The sequence below is a fragment of the Dendropsophus ebraccatus genome, chromosome 12, assembly GCF_027789765.1.
Source record: "Dendropsophus ebraccatus isolate aDenEbr1 chromosome 12, aDenEbr1.pat, whole genome shotgun sequence".
Classification (NCBI taxonomy): domain Eukaryota; kingdom Metazoa; phylum Chordata; class Amphibia; order Anura; family Hylidae; genus Dendropsophus; species Dendropsophus ebraccatus.
The window spans coordinates 131,216-156,974 of NC_091465.1; the positions used below are offsets into that span (position 1 = coordinate 131,216).

The 25,759-nt window shown below is 47.7% G+C and overlaps 1 protein-coding gene across 10 annotated transcripts in view; it reads right to left on the reverse strand.

The window, feature by feature from the left end:
- The window catches only part of PRDM2 (PR/SET domain 2), a 174,907-nt gene that overhangs the window by 77,646 nt on the left and 71,502 nt on the right, over nt 1-25,759 (reverse strand). For all 10 annotated transcript variants that reach the window (XM_069946892.1, XM_069946893.1, XM_069946897.1 and 7 more), the window contains one exon: nt 14,600-14,752. In XM_069946892.1, coding sequence (XP_069802993.1) covers nt 14,600-14,752 — 153 coding nt within the window. The remainder of the gene's footprint in view (nt 1-14,599; nt 14,753-25,759) is intronic.

Genomic DNA, 25,759 nt, shown 5'->3' on the forward strand with positions numbered 1-25,759 from the left:
CATGTTATATAGCGGTTACTATACCTTACATATGACATGTTATATAGCGGTTACTATACGTTACATATGACATGTTATATAGCGGTTACTGTACGTTACATATGACATGTTATTATCCGCAGGTCGGTACGAGTACCGTAATATCCATGTTATATAGCGGTTACTATACGTTACATATGACATGTTATATAGCGGTTACTATACGTTACATATGACATGTTATCCGTCAGGTCGGTACGAGTACCGTGATATCCATGTTATATAGCGGTTACTATACGTTACATATGACATGTTATCCGTCAGGTCGGTACGGTTACAGTGATATCCATGTTATATAGCGGTTACTATACCAGGGCTCCAGACTAAAAAATTTACCTAGGAGCCATTGGCTCCTAAACTGAAAAATTTAGGCGCCAAATAGAATATTTGGTCGCCAACATTTTAAAACATGTAAAATTAATGTTATGTTAAATGGGACTTACTGTGTGCAGAGGCCGCGGCAGCCTCCTCCTCCTCCTCCTCCTCCACCTCATCCTCCTCCTTTAGATCCTTTCTTTTCTTAATTTGAAAACGTTCAACATGGAAACTTGCAACTTGCAGTGTATACATACACACACTGAGGGAAGTGGTACTGTGCAGTGTATATACATACAGACACTGAGGGAAGTGGTACTGTGCAGTGTATATACATACACACACACTGAGGGAAGTGGTACTGTGCAGTGTATATACATACACACACTGAGGGAAGTGGTACTGTGCAGTGTATATACATACACACACTGAGGGAAGTGGTACTGTGCAGTGTATATACATACAGACACTGAGGGAAGTGGTACTGTGCAGTGTATATACATACACACACTGAGGGAAGTGGTACTGTGCAGTGTATATACATACAGACACTGAGGGAAGTGGTACTGTGCAGTGTATATACATACACACACACTGAGGGAAGTGGTACTGTGCAGTGTATATACATACAGACACTGAGGGGAGTGGTACTGTGCAGTGTATATACATACAGACACTGAGGGAAGTGGTACTGTGCAGTGTATATACATACAGACACTGAGGGAAGTGGTACTGTGCAGTGTATATACATACAGACACTGAGGGAAGTGGTACTGTGCAGTGTATATACATACACACACACTGAGGGAAGTGGTACTGTGCAGTGTATATACATACAGACACTGAGGGAAGTGGTACTGTGCAGTGTATATACATACAGACACTGAGGGAAGTGGTACTGTGCAGTCTATATATATACAGACACTGAGGGAAGTGGTACTGTGCAGTGTATACATACAGACACTGAGGGAAGTGGTACTGTGCAGTGTATATACATACAGACACTGAGGGAAGTGGTACTGTGCAGTGTATATACATACAGACACTGAGGGAAGTGGTACTGTGCAGTCTATATATACAGACACTGAGGGAAGTGGTACTGTGCAGTGTATATACATACACACACACTGAGGGAAGTGGTACTGTGCAGTGTATATACATACAGACACTGAGGGGAGTGGTACTGTGCAGTGTATATACATACAGACACTGAGGGAAGTGGTACTGTGCAGTGTATATACATACAGACACTGAGGGAAGTGGTACTGTGCAGTGTATATACATACAGACACTGAGGGAAGTGGTACTGTGCAGTGTATATACATACACACACACTGAGGGAAGTGGTACTGTGCAGTGTATATACATACAGACACTGAGGGAAGTGGTACTGTGCAGTGTATATACATACACACACACTGAGGGAAGTGGTACTGTGCAGTGTATATACATACAGACACTGAGGGAAGTGGTACTGTGCAGTGTATACATACACACACACTGAGGGAAGTGGTACTGTGCAGTGTATATACACACACACTGAGGGAAGTGGTACTGTGCAGTGTATACATACAGACACTGAGGGAAGTGGTACTGTGCAGTGTATACATACAGACACTGAGGGAAGTGGTACTGTGCAGTGTATATACACACACACTGAGGGAAGTGGTACTGTGCAGTGTATATACATACAGACACTGAGGGAAGTGGTACTGTGCAGTGTATATACATACAGACACTGAGGGAAGTGGTACTGTGCAGTGTATATACATACACACACACTGAGGGAAGTGGTACTGTGCAGTGTATATACATACAGACACTGAGGGAAGTAGTACTGTGCAGTGTATATACATACAGACACTGAGGGAAGTGGTACTGTGCAGTGTATATACATACAGACACTGAGGGAAGTGGTACTGTGCAGTGTATATACATACAGACACTGAGGGAAGTGGTACTGTGCAGTGTATACATACAGACACTGAGGGAAGTGGTACTGTGCAGTGTATATACATACAGACACTGAGGGGAGTGGTACTGTGCAGTGTATATACATACAGACACTGAGGGGAGTGGTACTGTGCAGTGTATATACATACAGACACTGAGGGGAGTGGTACTGTGCAGTGTATATACATACAGACACTGAGGGAAGTGGTACTGTGCAGTGTATATACATACAGACACTGAGGGAAGTGGTACTGTGCAGTGTATATACATACAGACACTGAGGGAAGTGGTACTGTGCAGTGTATATACATACAGACACTGAGGGAAGTGGTACTGTGCAGTGTATATACATACAGACACTGAGGGAAGTGGTACTGTGCAGTGTATATACAGACACTGAGGGAAGTGGTACTGTGCAGTCTATATATACAGACACTGAGGGAAGTGGTACTGTGCAGTCTATATATATACAGACACTGAGGGAAGTGGTACTGTGCAGTGTATATACATACAGACACTGAGGGAAGTGGTACTGTGCAGTGTATATACATACAGACACTGAGGGAAGTGGTACTGTGCAGTGTATATATACAGACACTGAGGGAAGTGGTACTGTGCAGTCTATATATATACAGACACTGAGGGAAGTGGTACTGTGCAGTGTATATACATACAGACACTGAGGGAAGTGGTACTGTGCAGTGTATATACATACAGACACTGAGGGAAGTGGTACTGTGCAGTCTATATATACAGACACTGAGGGAAGTGGTACTGTGCAGTCTATATATATACAGACACTGAGGGAAGTGGTACTGTGCAGTGTATATACATACAGACACTGAGGGAAGTGGTACTGTGCAGTGTATATACATACAGACACTGAGGGAAGTGGTACTGTGCAGTGTATATACATACAGACACTGAGGGAAGTGGTACTGTGCAGTGTATATACATACAGACACTGAGGGAAGTGGTACTGTGCAGTGTATATACATACAGACACTGAGGGAAGTGGTACTGTGCAGTCTATATATATACAGACACTGAGGGAAGTGGTACTGTGCAGTCTATATATATACAGACACTGAGGGAAGTGGTACTGTGCAGTGTATATACATACAGACACTGAGGGAAGTGGTACTGTGCAGTGTATATACATACAGACACTGAGGGAAGTGGTACTGTGCAGTGTATATACATACAGACACTGAGGGAAGTGGTACTGTGCAGTGTATATACATACAGACACTGAGGGAAGTGGTACTGTGCAGTCTATATATACAGACACTGATGATAGTGGGTTCACTGCTCTACATGTCCCCACAGCTTTCCGGGAGTCCTGAATGGCAGCTCTACATGCGGGTAGACACATCGCATTGGGATAAGCTGCTCTGAACGCTTGGAAAGCTGGATGAACACCAGTAAGGGACATATTAGATAAAGTGATTTTTTTTTAAACAATGGCAAACGAGATCATTTATCGTTAACCTGAAATCGTTCACAGTCTCATTTGCAATCGTTAAAAATCGCTTCATCGCATATGACTCTTACAGTGAAGTTTAACAATGATTTTGCCGTCAGCACCAAAAGAACGATGAATGATTTCTTATTGGTCGTCTGATTGTTGCTGCATTTACACAAAATGATGATCGCTTAAATTTGAACAATATAACGATAATTTGCACGATAATTGTCCCGTTTATTAGGGCCCTACATCCTACATTACAGCTACCACAAGGGCTGTCATCCAGCTTTCCTAGAGCCCTGAACGACAGATAACCTACACAGGCTCCTTGCTGACTTCACCCAGCTTTTCCAGGGTCATGAGTGGCATGTGGATACAATCTACATGGGTTATGCTTCACTGAGCTACCGGAAAGCAGGGTCATCGGTCCTCCATTACAGCTCCCGCAAGGCTCTTGAAGACTGCTAGGGCTTAATGGGAGCTGGAGTTATGGAAACCCACAAGTTGGTGACGGCAACACATACGTTCAGGTGATCTGGTCGGCTGGGCAGGCAGGATTCAGGAGACGGTGCTGGTGAGAGGCGCTGGAGGAGTGTGGCGCCTCTGCGGCCGTCCGTCCAATGAATGACGGACGTGCTGGATGACGTCACTGGAGAAGCGTGTCCCCGCACACGTCATCCAGCACGTCCGTCATTCATTGGACGGACGGCCGCAGAGGCGCCACGTGCTTCTGTGCAGCGTGCGGAAGGCGGAAGTCCTTAAAGAGACAGCCGCCGCCGGGGCCAGTCGCAAATGGCGCCCAGATTAATAAATCTGGGCGCCATTTGCAAGATGTTAGTCGCATTGTCGACCATTTTGGTCGCCATCTGGAGCCCTGTATACGTTACATATGACATGTTATATAACGGTTACTGTACGTTACATATGACATGTTATCATTATCCGTCAGGTCGGTACGAGTACCGTGATATCCATGTTATATAGCGGTTACTATACGTTACATATGACATGTTATCATTATCCGTCAGGTCGGTACGAGTACCGTGATATCCATGTTATATAGCGGTTACTATACGTTACATATGACGTTATCATTATCCGTCAGGTCGGTACGAGTACCGTGATATCCATGTTATATAGCGGTTACTGTACGTTACATATGACATGTTATTATCTGTCAGGTCGGTACGAGTACCGTAATATCCATGTTATATAGCGGTTACTATACGTTACATATGACATGTTATCCGTCAGGTCGGTACGGTTACAGTGATATCCATGTTATATAGCGGTTACTATACATTACATATGACATGTTATATAGCGGTTACTGTACGTTACATATGACATGTTAATTATCCGTCAGGTCGGTACGAGTACTGTGATATCCATGTTATATAGCGGTTACTATACGTTACATATGACATGTTATTATCCATCAGGTCGGTACGATTACAGTGATATGATATCCATATTATATAGCGGTTACAGTGATATCCATGTTATATAGCGGTTACTGTACGTTACATATGACATGTTATCATCCGTCAGGTCGGTACGAGTACTGTGATATCCATGTTATATAGCGGTTAATATACGTTACATATGATGTTATTATCCGTCAGGTCGGTACGGTTGCAGTGATATCCATATTAAATAGCGGTTAATATACGTTACATATGACATGTTATCTTTATTCATCAGGTTGGTACGATTACCGTGATATCCATGTTATATAGAGGTTACTATACGTTACATATGACACATAAGCGAAATTAGGGGGGGGGGGGCATGGGGGCAGTGGCTCCTGGGCCCACACTGGCAGGGGCCCACTGAGGTCTCAGAGGCTTAATGCTGTCTGCAAAAGCTATTTCTTTTGCAGACAGCCTGCAGAGCGATGAGGAAGGACCTGTGGTGACGTCATAAGGGGGCGGGGCTGAGAACGGGAGAAGATGCTGGTGCATGAAGGACATGTGATCATTGTCCTCTTATATCTCCTCATGTAATGAGATAGATAGATAGATAGATAGATAGATAGATAGATAGATAGATAGATAGGAGATAGATAGATAGATAGATAGATAGATAGATAGATAGATAGATAGATAGATAGATAGGAGATAGATAGATAGATAGATAGATAGATAGATTAGATAGAGTATTCCCTTTATTATTCAGAAAGCCTTCTCACCTGCTGAGGTTCCCTATTGGTAAGGTTGTTTGGGCGCCCACTCATACTCACTCGCCCCCCCTAGGCTGAACCCCTAGCTACGCCCCTGATATGACATGTTATCATTATCCGTCAGGTCGGTACGATTACAGTGATATCCATGTTATATAGCGGTTACTATACGTTACATATGACATGTTATTATCCGTCATGTCGGTACGATTACCGTGATGTCTATGTTATACAGCTTTTGTTATAGTTTATGGCATATATACTATAAAAACTGTCTGTGTCTTGCATATTGTAAGTGCTGTAATATATTTTTATTTTTTCGCCAATGGTGTGAGGGCTTTTTTGTTGTGGTATAAACTGACGTTTTTAGTGGTTCACCTTTTGGGTACATGTGACGTTTTGATAGCTTTTATCTATATTTTTTAGGGGATTCGTTTTTTATTTATCGGGCAGGATAATTAATGTAATAGGGTTATAGATGGGGTCATTACGGATGCGGAAATACCAAATACAGTGGTGCCTTGGATTAGGAACATAATTCGTTCCAAGGGCCGTGCTTGTAATCCAAATCTACTCTTAAAACAAAGCAAATTTTAAAATAAGAAATCATAGAAATGCAGACAATGGGTTCCACACCCCCAAATATAATGATTTATTATTCCGTAAAACAAATGAAACAAACATTCAGAAACAGCAGAATCTATGATATTATGAGTTACTGTACAGTAATGGAGAGGATGGGAAACACAAGGGCAGCGCCTGCAGGGAGCATTAGGGAATGAGCAGCGTATCGGGTGAACACAGTATAGCAGCGCTCTCTGTCCGGGGAGGGAGGGGTTACAGCTATGAAGAGATTACCCCCACAGTGCTGTCCCCTGATGCAAGCCCCAGCCTGAAGTGGATCTGCTATGATTTGGAAGGTGAGGGAGACTTCCTGGGTCAGAGTACAGGGCTGTAGACCCCGCTATGCAGGCCATGCCCCTCCCCCACTCCCCCTTCCACCCAGTACAGGGAGCTCTTACACCAAAGCAATGCTCTTACACCAAGTCACTATTTTGAAAAACTTTGAGCTCTTAAACCAAAACACTCTTAAACCAAGGTGCCACTGTATGTGTATTTTATTTATAGGGGATCATTTATAAAGGGGGATGGGGAATGTGTATATTTATTTATATTTATTAAATTTATTAATTTTTTCGTGTATTTGTGTGTGTGTGTGCTGTAACCTTTGCAGGTCCATCTATATTACATTACAGCACATGATCAGAACCTGACAGCTCATTCACACGATCAGGACCCTGCCTCAGTGCAGGGGCCTGATCGTTCTCATCCACAGCAGCCCAGACGCATTACGCAGCGTCTGGGTTGCTATGGTAACCCCCCCCCCCCCCCCCCCCTCAGAGAGGTAGCGGATCTCCCTCTGGTTGCCCCATAGACACCGCGTTGCCTATGGGGTTAACTGCCCGGGGGCGTGAGTGCGGCTCCCCTACGGGCAGGGGCCGCAGCCTCCTCCTGCTGCTCGATCGTTGTTTTAAGGACAGCGGGGGGAGGCAGGGACAGCATGTTGCAGGAACTACCTGCTTTACAAGACATTCCAGAAAGTTCATTTTGCGGCAAGGGGTTAAAGCGACTCTGTACCCACAATCTGCCCACCCCAAACCCCTTGTACCTTCGGATAGCTGCTTTTAATCCAAGCTCTGTCCTGGGGTCCATTCGGCAGGTGATGCAGTTATTGTCCTAAAAAACAACTTTTAAACTTCCAGCCCTGTGCCAAACTGCTGTGGTCTAGAGTATCTAACCTTGTATGCCCTAACCTTGCACCACCCCTGCCCTCCTCATCATTAGGAATGCCACTGGCAGGGTTTCGCCTATTCCTCTGCAATGAACACTGCACAGGTGCCTTAACGATCCAGCCTAAGTGCAGTACTCACACAGCTGATGAATAGGAGAATACCTGCCTGGGGCATTCCTAATGATGAAGAGGGTGGGGAGGAAGGACAGAGAGGGTGTGCCAGCCTAATACACAGGCACTCTTGGCTACAGCAGTTTGACACAGTGCTGCAAGTTTAAAAGTTGTTTTTTAGGACAATATCTGCATCACCTGCTGAACGGACCACAGGACAGATCATGGATTAAAAGCAGCTGTCCGAAGGTACAAGTGGTTTTGGGGGGGGGGGGGGGGCAGATTGTGGATACAGAGTCGCTTTAATGATGACTAGGTAGGCAAACAGGTGGAACATGTCCCAAGCTGGAAAGGAAGAGGACATGAAAAAACTGAATGTGGTTCTTGCCTGCTAGGCCTTTATACTGTGTCTAATCTCAATTAAGTTAATTGTTCTAGGTGGGCGGTCCTAGGGAGGAGACTGGTTACAGAATATCCCTTCAGTGCTGCCTGAAGACGAACATGAATGTTTAGGGATGAGGAGGGTGTTGGAAACATGCAGAGCCTGAAATGTTTGTCTGATAGATGCTGTGGCGTCAAGTCACAGTGACTCTTGCTGTCCAGGCTGCAGCTCAGTGCGCCTTGCTGGACATATTGGCAAAGATCTTGTCTGTTTAGTTCCCAGTCTTGCAACTTAATTGGCTCCTAAAAAAGTTTCACCTAAAACTTTGGTCCCATGACTTTGTGAAGACAGCGCTGGTGTTTCCAAGGAGTTTGGCAACTTTTCCTTTCATGCAATTTTACCCGGGCCCCACTCAAGGAGCATCCCGGCGTGCTACTCCATACTAGCTTGCAGTCTTGGGCACCAGGACCAGTCGGACTCTACATCGGTACCCCATTTCAGGGGTGATATGCATTAAGCCCAAGGGGCAACAAGGTGAGCCTCATACTCACCTCACCTTTCTTTTCCCTCACTGTACGGTATCACACGTTTCCTTTTTTTTTTCTACTACTCTCTACTCTCCTAGAGGTGAGTCAAGCAGTGCTCTGCTATCTCCAGTAGGTGGCACTAGAGTTCACGCTTTCTTTCTTAGGGTGCATGCACACTACGGAATACGCACATAATGGCCGCGGCGGATTCCATCGCTGGCCCCTGCTTGCGGGCACGCATCTCCGCCTGTGCCATAGACTCAATTCTAGGCACAGATGGATTCCGCCTGAATTGATGTCAATTCTTTTGGCAGACAGCGGAATCGGCCCAGTCATAAAATGGTGTTTATGGCACGGGTAGAGATACAGGCAGAGATGCGTGCTGGCGCGAGCAGGGCAAGCGACGGAATCCGCAGCGGCCTTTACGTGCGTATTCTGTAGTGTGCATGCACCCTTATGGTGGAGAGCGCGTTTACTTTCCCAGTGGAGCATTGCATGGTCTATAAGAATCCTCATGGTGGCACATTACCTTTTCAGTCCTGATAAGATACCAGAGGTACCAGAGTATCAGACAGTGATATATGAAATACAGAAACTAGACTGTAGATGTATGCTGGAAACCTTCTATAACACTGGATGGACAACAAATAAGAAGCAGGTAAGGTAGGTGACATGGTGTACACTAGGAAGGTCATGTATAGCCTGGGCTCAGATGTCATCAGATCACACTATGAAGCTTTCCATTCAGTGATGCAAAAAACTTAGCAGAGCCTCATTAAGGAGTCAAAACCCAGGACTGCAGGGAGGGACCTAGCCAAGGTGTGTCACCTGTACAGAGACCACCATATTAACGGGTCCTGGAGCGGCAAACCAGCTATGGCAGAGGGGAGAGGAGATTTGTGATTATTTGTTCCCCCCTGCTGGCTGGGACAGTTACCCGGCACTATCACTATCCAGCTCAGTCTGACTTTTTAGCATGTCTGAATTTCCCCAGGGGCAATGCACCTCGGTTTCCACTGTGTGGAGGGCTTTGAATTACAGGGTCTTCTTTATCTGCTCTCCGTGAGATGAGTGATGGTTTGTCTCCTTTATGCTGATGTAATGGTATTAGACTTTACACAGAAGGGGTTATCCACGGAATATACCACCTATCCACAGAATCGGGGACAACCAGCTAAACGGTGGCATCAGACAATCAAAGTGAATGGAATGGCAGTGTGTATGCTCAGCCACTCTATATGAGATCCAAACACTCAGCTATTGTAGGAAATCCTACAGGGTCCAGCATGTGTGCTTACACGCTGTTCACCCAAGGGGTAGACTGACCCCCATTAATCAGCTAATTATCACCTTATATAAGTATTGTTACTACAAGGGAAATTTAGAATCTCCCAAAAAGTGGCGGTAATCCATCTGGACCAGTGTTTCTCAACCTGCGGTACGCATAACATAGGGGGTAAGCAGCGCAGGTTGAGGGGGTACGCGCAGGGCCCTATCTGACACGAGTATCGGGCTACCCAGCTGCTCACACTGATTCAATTATATTCACAGCCGATAGACAGACTGTCAGCTGTGAATGTACCATATCTGGCCTTAGCACTGCAGCCTCCACTCACTAGGGGGCAGCATATCAGACATGTGTTCCCTTAGTGTGCAGCAGGTCTGTGTGGTACCTCAGAAGAGCAGGAGTTCAGCAGTCTAAAACAAGTAATCTGCAGACTGCCAAACTCCTTGTATTACCTAGTGTGAAAATGAGAAGATAGGCTGCTCACCTCCAGCAACAGAGCGTCCTGCATCTCCCATCCCCCCTCCTGCTCTGTTCTGCTTCACTGTGTACTGTATCAGGTACTCCGGGCTGCTGGCTGTAGATAGGATGGAGGGAGGTCGGAGCAGAGAGGAGGGGGAGGAGAGGGATGAGAGCAAGACACACACTGGAGGCTTCTGTGCTTGCTGTGACCCCCCTCCCCTCCACTATGGCTGCTGTGACCCCCCCCCTCCCCTCTACCACGGCTGCTGTGACCCCTCTCCCCTCCACTATGGCTGCTGTGACCCCCCCCCCCTCCCCTCTACCACGGCTGCTGTCACCCCCCCTCCCCTCTACCACGGCTGCTGTGACCCCGTCCCCTCCACTATGGCTGCTGTGACCCCCCCTCCCCACCACTATGGCTGCTGTGACCCCCCTCCCCTCCACTATGGCTGCTGTGACCCCCCCCCCCCCCCCCACTATGGCTGCTGTGACCCCCTCCCCTCCACTATGGCTTCTGTGACCCCCTCCCCTCCACTATGGCTGCTGTGACCCCCCCTCCCCTCTACCACAGCTGCTGTAACCCCCCCCCCCCTCCATCATGGCTGCTGTGACCCCCCCCTCCATCATGGCTGCTGTGACCCCCCCCCCTCCATCATGGCTGCTGTGACCCCCCTCCCCTCCATCATGGCTGCTGTGACCCCCCTCCCCTCTACAATGGCTGCTGTGACCCCCCTCCCCTCTACCACAGCTGCCGTGACCCCCCCCCCACCACCACCACCATGGCTGCTGTGACCCCCCCCCCCCCCTCCATCATGGCTGCTGTGACCCCCCCCCCCCCCTCCATCATGGCTGCTGTGACACCCCCCCCCCCTCCATCATGGCTGCTGTGACACGCCCCCCCCCCCCCCATCATGGCTGCTGTGACCCCCCCCCCCCCTCCATCATGGCTGCTGTGACCCCCCCCCCCCCCTCCATCATGGCTGCCCTCCCCTCCGGCTACTGTGACCCCCCCTCCCCTCCACTATGGCTACTGTGACCCCCCCTCCCCTCCACTATGGCTGCTGTGACCCCCCTCCCCTCTACCACGGCTGCTGTGACCCCCCCTCCCCTCTACCACGGCTGCTGTGACCCCCCCTCCCCTCTACCACGGCTGCTGTGACCCCCCTCCCCTCTACCACAGCTGCTGTGACCCCCCCTCCCCTCTACCACGGCTGCTGTGACCCCCCCTCCCCTCCACTATGGCTGCTGTGACCCCCCTCCCCTCCACTATGGCTGCTGTGACCCCCCTCCCCTCTACCACAGCTGCTGTGACCCCCCTCCCCTCTACCACGGCTGCTGTGACCCCCTCTCCCCTCCACTATGGCTGCTGTGACCCCCCTCCCCTCCACTATGGCTGCTGTGACCCCCCTCCCCTCTACCACGGCTGCTGTGACCCCCCTCCCCTCTACCACGGCTGCTGTGACCCCCTCTCCCCTCCACTATGGCTGCTGTGACCCCCCTCCCCTCCACTATGGCTGCTGTGACCCCCGCCTCCCCTCTACCACAGCTGCTGTGACCCCCCTCCCCTCTACCACGGCTGCTGTGACCCCCCCTCCCCTCTACCACAGCTGCTGTGACCCCCCTCCCCTCTACCACAGCTGCTGTGACCCCCCCTCCCCTCTACCACGGCTGCTGTGACTCCCCCCCCCCACCACGGCTGCTGTGACCCCTCTCCATTCTACCACGGCTGCTGTGACCCCCCCCCCCCCTTTTCCATCAAGGCTGCAGTCTGCAGGGTACTCTAGGTATACCTTGGCATATACTGTCGAAGGTCTATATACATCACCAGGTCCAGCACAGTGTACAGGAAGGAGACTGCCGCAGTATATAAGGAGTCAGTATATACTGTGCAGTGTCTCTATACACTGTGCCAGCCCTGATGGTGTGTATAGCCCTGCTGCACTGCCACAGTATATCCAGAGTCTGTATATACTGGGGCAGTCTCCTTCATGTACGGACATGGAGAGAAAAAGGAGCTGTTCACCTCACACCTATGGCTGACACTAATGCCTCTCGGCTACATTTAAAAACCAATGCCAGGTTGTTGGTATATTATTTGATCAAACCATATTGCCTCATGTACCACGTTCAGGTCTCCTGGCCAACATGAGTCCCTACACTAAGTCAACACTGGGTCGGTCAGCGACCGCCAACCCCGCAAAGTGCACTTCAGCAGCAATAGTAAACATTCATTAGTCAACATTTATAACCAATGGGGGTACTCGGCTGGAGCATCCCATCACATGGGGGTACTCGCTGGAGCATCCCATCACATGGGGGTACTCGCTGGAGCATCTCATCACATGGGGGTACTCGGCTGGAGCATCCCATCACATGGGGGTACTCGGCTGGAGCATCCCATCACATGGGGGTACTCGCTGGAGCATCTCATCACATGGGGGTACTCGGCTGGAGCATCCCATCACATGGGGGTACTCGGCTGGAGCATCCCATCACATGGGGGTACTCGGCTGGAGCATCCCATCACATGGGGGTACTCGGCTGGAGCATCCCATCACATGGGGGTACTCGGCTGGAGCATCCCATCACATGGGGGTACTCGGCTGGAGCATCCCATCACATGGGGGTACTCGCTGGAGCATCCCATCACATGGGGGTACTCGCTGGAGCATCTCATCACATGGGGGTACTCGGCTGGAGCATCCCATCACATGGGGGTACTCGCTGGAGCATCCCATCACATGGGGGTACTCGGCTGGAGCATCCCATCACATGGGGGTACTCGGCTGGAGCATCCCATCACATGGGGGTACTCGCTGGAGCATCTCATCACATGGGGGAACTCGGCTGGAGCATCCCATCACATGGGGGTACTCGCTGGAGCATCTCATCACATGGGGGTACTCGCTGGAGCATCCCATCACATGGGGGTACTCGGCTGGAGCATCTCATCACATGGGGGTACTCGGCTGGAGCATCTCATCACATGGGGGTACTCGGCTGGAGCATCCCATCACATGGGGGTACTCGCTGGAGCATCCCATCACATGGGGGTACTCGCTGGAGCATCTCATCACATGGGGGTACTCGCTGGAGCATCTCATCACATGGGGGTACTCGCTGGAGCATCCCATCACATGGGGGTACTCGCTGGAGCATCTCATCACATGGGGGTACTCGCTGGAGCATCCCATCACATGGGGGTACTCGGCTGGAGCATCCCATCACATGGGGGTACTCGCTGGAGCATCTCATCACATGGGGGTACTCGGCTGGAGCATCCCATCACATGGGGGTACTCGGCTGGAGCATCCCATCACATGGGGGTACTCGCTGGAGCATCCCATCACATGGGGGTACTCGGCTGGAGCATCCCATCACATGGGGGTACTCGCTGGAGCATCTCATCACATGGGGGTACTGGCTGGAGCATCCCATCACATGGGGGTACTCGCTGGAGCATCCCATCACATGGGGGTACTCGCTGGAGCATCTCATCACATGGGGGTACTCGCTGGAGCATCTCATCACATGGGGGTACTCGCTGGAGCATCTCATCACATGGGGGTACTCGGCTGGAGCATCTCATCACATGGGGGTACTCGCTGGAGCATCCCATCACATGGGGGTACTCGCTGGAGCATCTCATCACATGGGGGTACTCGCTGGAGCATCCCATCACATGGGGGTACTCGCTGGAGCATCTCATCACATGGGGGTACTCGGCTGGAGCATCTCATCACATGGGGGTACTCGCTGGAGCATCTCATCACATGGGGGTACTCGCTGGAGCATCCCATCACATGGGGGTACTTGGCTTGAAAAGGCTGAGAAACTGATCTGGACCAATAGGCTATCACAGACAGTAACCCCTAAATGGCTGAGCTAAGTTACAGCAGCTCCCATTGCTGCAAACTGGGCTCAGCCACATATTACATTATGTAATAGCACATTTCTCCTGCAGGGGTCCCTGCTGGGATAAGTCTGTCAGGGAGTCCAGTGGGCAGGCCTATAGGGTGGCTGCTATATGTGACATGGCGATTGGCCGCCCCGTCGGCCCCTCTCATCCATAATACACTGTACCTTCAGGGTTTTATAGAACACGGCTCGGTTAATCTCCAGAGGGCAGAGGTTTTGCTCCTTCGCTGATCGAGCACAGTTCACATAGCGTAGCCAGTTTCCTTTGTGTGGATCTGTGGCATCAACGCACATCCAGCCCAGGTTCGGGTAATAAACCTAAAAACACAAGAAAACAAATCAAACTCTAATGTAACAAATTACAGCACCAAAGGTGAGAAAACAGAATGAATCACTGATGGCAGCCTCAGCGTGGCACAAGCAGACGTGGTACATATCACTGGGGGGTACAGGCAGCCTCAGCGTGGCACAAGCAGACGTGGTACATATCACTGGGGGGTACAGGCAGCCTCAGCGTGGCACAAGCAGACGTGGTCCATATCACTGGGGGGTACAGGCAGCCTCAGCGTGGCACAAGCAGACGTGGTCCATATCACTGGGGGGTAACAGGCAGCCTCAGCGTGGCACAAGCAGACGTGGTACATATCACTGGCAGTACAGGCAGCAGACAGGCAGCAGACGTGGTACAAATCACTGGCAGTACAGGCAGCCTCAGCGTGGCACAAGCAGACGTGGTACATATCACTGGGGGGTACAGGCAGCCTCAGCGTGGCACAAGCAGACGTGGTACATATCACTGGGGGGTACAGGCAGCCTCAGCGTGGCACAAGCAGACGTGGTACATATCACTGGGGGGTACAGGCAGCCTCAGCGTGGCACAAGCAGACGTGGTACATATCACTGGGGGGTACAGGCAGCCTCAGCGTGGCACAAGCAGATGTGGTACATATCACTGGGGGGTACAGGCAGCCTCAGCGTGGCACAAGCAGACGTGGTACATATCACTGGGGGGTACAGGCAGTCTACACGGCAAGGAGCCATTTATGCCTCAACCAGTGACTTCAGCACTCAGATGGTGGTGGTGTAGGTAGGGCGTAGGCGATGATGTGGGTGACTGTGGGCTCTGGGTGACTGTGGGGTGTAGGTGGATTCTAGGTGGTGGTGGTGTGCGCGGTGTGGGTGACTGTGGGGTGTAGGTGGATTCTAGGTGGTGGTGTGCGCGGTGTGGGTGACTGTGGGGTGTAGGTGGGCTGTAGGTGATGGTGGCGTGTAGGTGGGCTGTAGGTGATGGTGGGGTGTAGGTGGGCTGTAGGTGATGGTGGGGTGTAGGTGGGCTGTAGGTGATGGTGGGGTGTAGGTAATGGTGGGTTGCGCGGTGTGGGTGACTGTGGGGTGTAGGTGGGCTGTAGGTGATGGTGGGGTGTGCGGTGTGGGTGACTGGGGTGTAGGTGATGGTGGGGTGTAGGTGGGCTGTAGGTGATGGTGGGGTGTAGGTGGGCTGTAGGTGATGGTGGGGTGTAGGTGGGCTCTAGGTGATGGTGGGGTGTAGGTGGGCTCTAGGTGATGGTGGGGTGTAGGTAATGGTGGGTTGCGCGGTGTGGGTGACTGTGGGGTGTAGGTGGGCTGTAGGTGATGGTGGGGTGTAGGTGACTGTGGGGTGTAGGTAATGGTGGGTTGCGCGGTGTGAGTGACTGTGGGGTGTAGGTGGGCTGTAGGTGATGGTGGGGTGTAGGTGGGCTGTAGGTGATGGTGGGGTGTGCGGTGTGGGTGACTGGGGTGTAGGTGATGGTGGGGTGTAGGTGGGCTGTAGGTGATGGTGGGGTGTAGGTAATGGTGGGTTGCACGGTGTGGGTGACTGTGGGGTGTAGGTGACTGTGGGGTGTAGGTGGGCTGTAGGTGATGGTGGGCTGTAGGTGACTGTGGGGTGTAGGTAATGGTGGGTTGCGCAGTGTGGGTGACTGTGGGGTGTAGGTGATGGTGGGGTGCCCGGTGTGGGTGACTGTGGGGTGTAGGTGGGCTGTAGGTGATGGTGGGGTGTAGGTGGGGTGTGGAGTGTAAATGAGCTGTAGGTGACTGTGGGGTGTAGATGGGCTCTAGGTGATTGTGGGGTGTAGGTAATGGTGGGTTGCACGGTGTGGGTGACTGTGGGGTGTAGGTGACTGTGGGGTGTAGGTGACTGTGGGGTGTAGGTGACTGTGGGGTGTAGGTGGGCTGTAGGTGACTGTGGGGTGTAGGTAATGGTGGGTTGCGCAGTGTGGGTGACTGTGGGGTGTAGGTGATGGTGGGGTGCCCGGTGTGGGTGACTGTGGGGTGTAGGTGGGCTGTAGGTGATGGTGGGGTGTAGGTGGGGTGTGGAGTGTAAATGAGCTGTAGGTGACTGTGGGGTGTAGATGGGCTCTAGGTGATTGTGGGGTGTAGGTAATGGTGGGTTGCGCAGTGCGGGTGACTGTGGGGTGTAGGTGATGGTGGGGTTTTCGGTGTGGGTGACTGTGGGGTGTAGGTGGGCTGTAGGTGATAGTGGGGTGTAGGTAATGGTGGGCTGCGCGGTGTGGGTGACTGTGGGGTGTAGGTGATGGTGGGGTGCCCGGTGTGGGTGACTGTGGGGTGTAGGTGGGCTGTAGGTGATGGTGGGGTGTAGGTGAAGGTGGGGTGTAAATGAGCTGTAGGTGACTGTGGGGTGTAGATGGGCTCTAGGTGGTGTGCACAGTGTGGGTGACTGTGGGGTGTAGGTGATGGTGGTGTGCACGGTGGGGTGCAGTAGACATGGTACTTTTTGTTCACTCGTCAGTGGAGCAGAGACCGTTATCCTTGTTTCCTTGTTGTAATGAGCAGTTGTGTCCATGTACGTCCATGCCACGCTCTGCCTCATCGCTGCTCACTCCTGCCATTCCAGCTTAGCCTCCATGCACATTGTTTTTAAAATTAGTGCTTGTGTCGCAGATGTATAGGATCACACACATCATGCATACTAAACCCATAGTCAGGATGAGCAGCGCACACAAACTGAGTTTCCCACTGAGGAAAGTGGCTTCAGGGGTTTAGTACACTGCTATTCCTGGTACACCGCTATTCCCAGCTACGGGTTTAGTATGCAGGACATGTGTGACCCTATACATCGGCGACACATGCATATTTTGAAATCAGTGCGCTTTCTGGAGGCTGAGCCGGAACGGCAGAAGGAAGCAGCGATGAGGCAGATTGCAGCAAGGACGTACAGACAGAACTCCTCATTACAACAAGAAAAAGAGGATTGCTCCGTTTCTGCTCCACAGATGGGTAAACAAAAGGTACCATGTCCACTAGTGCACTGTCCCCTACAACCCCCCCCCCCCCCCCCCACACACACACACAGTCACCTACACCCCACCGCCGCCCACACCGGTCACGTCTGAGCGCTGACATGTTACTTAGGAGTATAAAATTTGTGTTCCAGATGACTCTTACTGGGCCCATGGGGAGTACACCACAGTATATATGTTGGCGTTCCACAGGCTACTTATACTGGCACAAGCATACTAAACATGTAAGAGTTTGGTGCAGCCACTGGCTCCAGGATGGCGGGTGCTGTAACCTGTATGGCCACCTTTGTGGGTGACGCTCAGCATCTCAGGAGACATCGTAATAATGGAGAATGTGTTAGTAAACTGATCAGGATAGGAGGATTAGACCAGGAGTGGATGAGCAGGGTCCTCCCTCTCTTCTTTACCAGCCACCATCATGGCACATAGGTAAGCTCCTAACATGGGTGGAGGCGAATAGGTGGGACCCTCTACTCAGAGACACACAAAACAAGAATAAGGTTTTCATAGTCAACTATATAACTATAGGTTATTTGTTTCTTTGTTTTTTATGGATAAACATGAGGCCTCAGGATTTTCAGGAAAGAATTTGGTGCATTAAACCCAAAATGTGAAGAGTAGCCCCAAAATAACAAATAAACCTACAGCAGGCAGGTCACATGACAATGGGGCGCACGGTTATATCCAGTACATTAGAGATAAGCGAACGGGTTCGGGTTTGAGTCGATCGGAACGCGAACGTTCAGCATTTGATTAGCTGGGGCTGCTGAACTTGGATAAAGCTCTAAGGTTGTTTGGAAAACATGGATACAGCCAATAACTATATTCATGATTTCCACATAGCCTTAGGGCTTTATCCAAGTTCAGCAGCCACCACTCATCAAATGCTGAAAGTTCGGGTTTGAATCGACTCGAGCATGCTCCAGGTTCACTCATCTCTACAGTACATGCATCTGCAAGCGATAGGATAAAATGCCTGGTGCAAATAAGCCGACAGACATAACAGCAGCAAATGTGGTAGAAGTGGCAGCAAAGCAGCATATGTGCACAGCTCAGAAAGGAAGGAGCAAAACCACAGCTATTTTTTACATTGAAAAATAATGGTTAGTAGTAAATGAACTAATAAATGTTTACTAAAACGTATGACACATTATATATATATATATGCATAACCGTTATAAAACATATAATGCATAAGTGAGCATATAAAATAAAAATATATATAACCTAACAATTTTCAAGTAGGATCTTGTGGTGAATATTAAAAGTGCATGCTATTCTCCGTTGGCATCTTTGCAGGGCCCTTGCAAGTCGCCGATGATTTCCATATTGCACAACTGTGCTAAAAAGAATTGAGGTGTTTGTCCTCTAATTAAAAGTTGTAATAAGCTGTTTATCACTTATTAATAGCGGTCCCCATTGTCAATATTAGTGTATAGGTAAATAGTATGGAAAGTTGGGGGAAGTCCACCTCTCACCAATCCTGTAGCTGGTGATTCAGTATAGTCGTCATATCTGCGGCCGTAGAAGATTAGGAGCATATGAGCTGGATTGTAGCTTCCCTCGCTAATGTGTAGCGTCTCAGTGGATACTTTCCTTTAGTTCAGCGGCAAAGTTTTTGCATCGGAGGCCGTTGGTTTCAGAGAGATGTATTTGATGTCCAATGGTCTCTCCCGATGTGACCAGGTATTCACCCTTTTCTGGGCGTTCCTCCCGTGGTTGATGCAATGGCAGGAGTGTTCATAAGACATCCAGTATATGGATCAGATATATATATATATACTTGGGACTAACGTTAGAGAATGGCCCAGTGTGTCACTGTACTATATTCACCACTTGTTTCAGAATACTACTCTATTCCTACCTCAGTAATGAGTTGCAAATGACTTCTGTTTGCTTGTGTGGGATTTCAATATATGTTAAGTTCATGCTAATTACTGAAATGGAGTTTTCCAGGTTCCAGGAAACTGACGGACGTGATTTCTATCGGTCATTTAAAGAGTCACTGTCGTATTTTTTTTTTTTTGCAGAAATCAATAGTCCAGGTGATTTTAAGAAACTTTGTAATTGGGTTTATTAGCCAAATCTGCCATTATCTGCATGTAAAAAGCCTTTTCCCAGGTCCCCCCCTCCTTCCTCTTTTTTATCCACTCTGAAAAATCTGAAAATTGTGACTTGTTGCAGGAGTCGTCCCCTGTCTGCTCTATGGAGAGGGGAGGGGGGAGGAGGAAGGAGGGAGTTAGCCGGCAGCAGAAAGCAGATAACAGAGGATTACAGGCACGGAGCTGGGTGACAGCTGTAATCCGAGCTCAGACAGGTCACTGGTGATTGTCACAGGAGATATCCCGTGAGGGATTTGTAGATTAACTCTTTGTTGTCCTGTTTTGGTCTTGTATTTAGCTCTCTCCATAGGAGAACAATGAAGACAGGGGGGAGAGCTTCAAACGGCTTTTTCATGATAAAAATGCATTTTTCGGATAATAAACCCAATTACAAAGTTTCTTAAAATCGCCTGTACTATTGATTTCGGCAAAAAAAAAATGTCACGACAGTGACACTTTAACCTTAATGTAGAGAGGCTGTTATACAGTGCATGAACATACTTTTAAGGAAAAATATGAAATACTTATCTGTGTTACATTATGAATACCATTAGACATAGCACATGAAGTGTGTACAGGAGCGTATAGAGATATTTATAAGTGTATAGAAAACAGGTAGAAAACTTTATCATAAGGAAAAACTTTTAAATAATTCACGTGTCTTATAATGTACTGTAGTGACACACTGGGCCATTCTCTAATGTTAGTCCCCAGTATATATATATATATATATATATATATATATATCTGATCCATATACTGGATGTCTTATGAACACTCCTGCCATTGCATTAACCACGGGCGGAACGCCCAGAAAAGGGTGAATACCTGGTCACATCGGGAGAGACCATTGGACATCAAATACATCTCTCTGAAACCAACGGCCTCCGATGCAAAAACTTTGCCGCTGAACTAAAGGAAAGTATCCACTGAGACGCTACACATTAGCGAGGGAAGCTACAATCCAGCTCATATGCTCCTAATCTTCTACGGCCGCAGATATGACGACTATACTGAATCACCAGCTACAGGATTGGTGAGAGGTGGACTTCCCCCAACTTTCCATACTATTTACCTATACACTAATATTGACAATGGGGACCGCTATTAATAAGTGATAAACAGCTTATTACAACTTTTAGTTAGAGGACAAACACCTCAATTCTTTTTAGCACAGTTGTGCAATATGGAAATCATCGGCGACTTGCAAGGGCCCTGCAAAGATGCCAACGGAGAATAGCATGCACAAGCCAAAAAGACAGAAATGGCTGCACATCGCACCCATGGCTGACACGAAAGCTTATTCAGCTACATTTAAAACCAACATCAGAAGTTAGTATATAATTTGGCCAAACCATATTGCCTCATGTACCACGTGCAGGTCTTCTGATACACATGAGTCCCTAACCAAAAAACATCACTGTGCCGGTCAGTGACCACAATCCCCGCAAAACGTGCGCAAGCAGAGAAGGGGGGCCACGGAATGGCCCTGCAACCCCATTGTCACAGGACCAGACCCTAAAGGCCCCCCCAGACCCCACCGGCGGAAAAAGTGGACTCCAAGCAACACAAGTGTGAACAAGCTCTTACCTCTCTCTCCATTCCTCTGCAGGTAGAATGGGAGAATACTAGGAGATCCTCCCCTTATGTACACAGGTGCTTCCTGCTAATTTGGATCACATGGGTCTTACAAAGCACGAGTGCTAGCCACAATGAAAAAAGGGACAGAATACATAAAATATGCACAAGCCACAAATACAGAAATGGAGAATAGCATGCACTTTTAATTTTCACCACAAGACTCCTACTTGAATATTTTTAGGTTATATATGTTTTTATTTTATATGCCTACTTTTGCATATATGTTTTATAACGGTTATGCATAATATATATATATGTGTGTGTGTGTGTGTGTGTGTGTCAAACGTTTTAGCAACCATTTATTAGTTCATTTACTACTAACCATTATTTTTCATAGGAAGAATAAATAATGTATGTTCGCTACACCCTACTCTGGATATTGGGAAATATTGAGGAGTGTGTACTCCGAGTGCACTATTATTCCCAGTTACGCCAATCTTTTTATGGCGTACTGGGAGGAACACCATATCATACCCCTCCTGGGAGCAGACCTGTGGAAAAGATATATAGACGATATACTTATTTTTTGGACAGGGTCAGAGTCCGATTTCCCACAATTTGTCAACCATATGATACAAAATCAGTATAATTTATCATTCACATCACATCATAGTAAATTTTCATTCGAATATTTGGACTTACAAATTACGACACATTCATACAAATTACAGTGTAATACATTCCACAAACCAACTTCTAAAAATGGTTTTATACTTTTTGACAGTTGCCATTTACCCCAATGGCTACTCAATGTCTCATTTGGACAATTTAGGAGACTCAAAAGAAACTGTACCCTAGAGAGCCAATTCGAGGAAGAAGCACTGACGCTAAAAGATCAGTTTAGAGAAAAACAATACCCGGAAATAGCTCTAGAAAAAGCTCTCAACAAAGCCAGAAATTTAGGCAGAACCAAGCAACACAGAAACTATAGTAGACAAAAAACAGCAAGAAGCCAAACTCATTCTTCCATTCAATATCAATCACAAACACATTAGTAGAATAATCAATAAACATTGGCACCATTTCCGAGATAACAAGGTAATTGTCCTCCTCATACCTCACAAACCTCCTGTGGTCTACTCTAAGGCCCCAAATTTAGGACTTCAGATAGCACCCACAGTGAGTAGGAAAACCAACAGTACACAACCCACCATCTGCCCCGAAATTAAAGGTTTTTTTAGGTGCAGACTATGCAGTAATTGCAAAGTTACACAATTTCATAGACGAACAGAGAAAGTAACCTCAACACTTATTGGCAGGGAACATAGAATTAGAGAAACCTTATCATGCAACTCTGAGAATATCATTTACATGATCGAATGCCGGTGTCACAAACAATATATAGGGAGGAGATCACAAAGCATAAAGAAAAGAGTGGCCGAACATTTTTACAACATCAAAAGGGGATACGAGAAACACACACTCTCAGCTCACTACAAAGAATTCCATCACAGTAAACTTAGGGGTACGACATATACAGCCATACAAAAAATAGAAACAGATTGGAGAGGTGGAAATGTTATATCTAAGATGGCTAGACAAGAATCTCGCTACATTTTTGATTTTCAAGACTCTCACACCATACGGTTTAAATGCAGAGTTAGAAATCTTTGGTTTTCTGTAACAATTCCAGATTCTCTGGGAATAAGGTTGCGTGTGGGATTTGGGATCCAATCGACAGACGGTACAGTGCCAGACTGCTTATCAGTGCCTGGACCGTCTCTTAATGGATCCCATTCCTCTAACGCTATTCACCATTTACAATACGTATCTTTAAAGAAAAATGAAATGCTGACTAATGTGTTCCCCATACACCAAGAACAACTATATTGTGTCTTCATTAGGATCTATTATGTTTACTTCATTTCCCCCCCCCCCCCCCCCCCCCCGGTGATTTTATCACCACCATCCTCCTTTGTCCCCTCCTTGTCCCTTTCAACCTAAGTATTGCAAGTCTAAAAGTTTCCATAGAGAGAGTGAACGGTAGGCTGGAGATCGACCGACGGGTGGCCCAGTGCCCGACTGTTTATCAGTGCCTAGGCCCCCCTCTGTGACCTCCTGTCCTCTCATTTGCACCTTTTTATTGCTTCTATATTCTCCTATACTCTTCTATATTCTTCTATTTTTCACATACACTTTCTATGATTTTACATTACTAGGTCTACTATAGACAACACCTAGGTACAACATTTCATTCTCTATGTCAGTATATACATTACATACACACAATTGGTATATATATTACATACACACAATCCTTAATACAATATAACCATTTCACATGCACCATATGAATGAGAATATAAGTCATTATCATCATTCATTCATTATTTTCTAGCTCTCTCTTCTGCACTCTTAATAGCATATTACAACTATGTCACAATTCAGACTATATATGCGGTTTTCCAATCTATATGATGCGTTTTTTCTAACGGCACTATAATACATATTTCTATTTCTACTACTATACAAGTTAATTACATGTATTTCTCTACATCCTTTTTGTCCTCTATAGCCTCTATAAGATGTTACAAATATGCCGCAGTCCAGACTACACATGCGATTTTTCAATTTACATGTGTTTTTTTAATTAATTTGTGTCACATACCTCATAATACAGTATAACCTACGTATAACATGTTTCAAAAAAAAAAAAGGAGAAAAAGAGAAAATTATATATGAAGAGACACAAAAGTTCATCTGAAGGCAACTAAATGAAAATATGGAGAGAGACTGGGAAATCCAGTACATGTCTTATGAATCACCAAGAAAGAGATAGAAGATTAAACTATCACTATACGTACAGAGTTATCCATTCTTCACTGAGGAAAGGAGTGAGCATACTCCAGAAACGCGTCTGAAAAGGATAACTAAGTCGATAAAGATATTCTGGCTCATATCTATATACTCTCACAGCCTCCACCCTGCACTCGTAGGGACCGGTATTCAAACGAGCGCGAGCTCTATACCATGCTGACAAAGTGACAGCCTCCTACACACGCCGGCAAGTGAGAACAGCGGAGATCAGAAAGCCATACGCTCCTATACGGCTGCTGATCACTGGATGTTCGGTGAGAGGTGGAACATCCACCAACAAAGTTTGTTTATAATGTCAATTAAACAAGTATTTACCACATAGTACTGCACATGTGAGACATAATAAATCACCACTTTGATATGTGCACACAAAGTGGGATCTATTGAACTAAGCCCCAAATGTTGGACACAGTATATCCTCCAATTGGACAAGGGCATATAAATCAAGTCCTATTGAATTACTGAAACAATACGGCAATATTGTAACTATCACCATCCTGTCCCAAATAAGAACAAGGCAAGAGGCTAGAGAGTTTGGGAACATTCAAATATTATAAGGATACCTCTATTGTATGTGAGCCACAATCCAAATTGATAGATTAGTCAGCGCAAGGGCCCTGCGCTGACACTCTATTTTGGCAAATTATTGAATTACAGAACTTTGAATTTTGGATTTTAACCCATTATTGGTTTTTATGAACTGAGCTATTTATTTGTTTTTTATGATTTTGTTTTACATGATTATGTTTATGATATATGAATTTAGGATACATGAATTTATATTGGTTTTAAGTAGATAAAGATGTGACATATTTTAAACGTTAAATACCTCTCTGCAATTAATTCGCCTTCTACAGACATTAGACATATAGGACCTACTCCTTGAGAGCCTACGCATTATTTTTCATAGTCATTGCAAGGGGGTTTGCTAGAGAGCCTACTAGTATACAAAAATTACCTGGTTTATAGGTGCCAACCAAGTAGTGCACTCACAATACACCCCCACATCCCCATTTGTGTTACTAGGTAGAGTTCTTACTACACCAGAATAATTTTTTAGGGTAGCTTCACACGTACCGGATCCACAGCGATCTCACGCTGCGAGTTTGCAGCGGAATCCGCTGCGGATCCTTACTGTGAAGCTGAATAGGTCCCATACACGCAGCGGATCTGGCGGTGCGGTGCAGGGCGAGTAGTGATGTGCAGAGCGAGTGGGCAGTCCGCTTAACAGCCTCCAGCCGCGGCTGACCTGCCCCAGCCCGCTCCCCTCCCAGCCACACATGCAGGTCCCCAATCTCTGGAGGAGGCCGCAGGGACTGTACAATAGTGATAGCATCGCTGCGGGTCCTGGAGCCGTACAGCGGGATCGAGGGCTGCAGTGTCTCCTCCAGAGACCGGGGACCTGCATGTGTGCCAGGGTGAGGAAAGGAGGAGGAGGGCTATGGGCACTCCTGTCTTAGTCACCC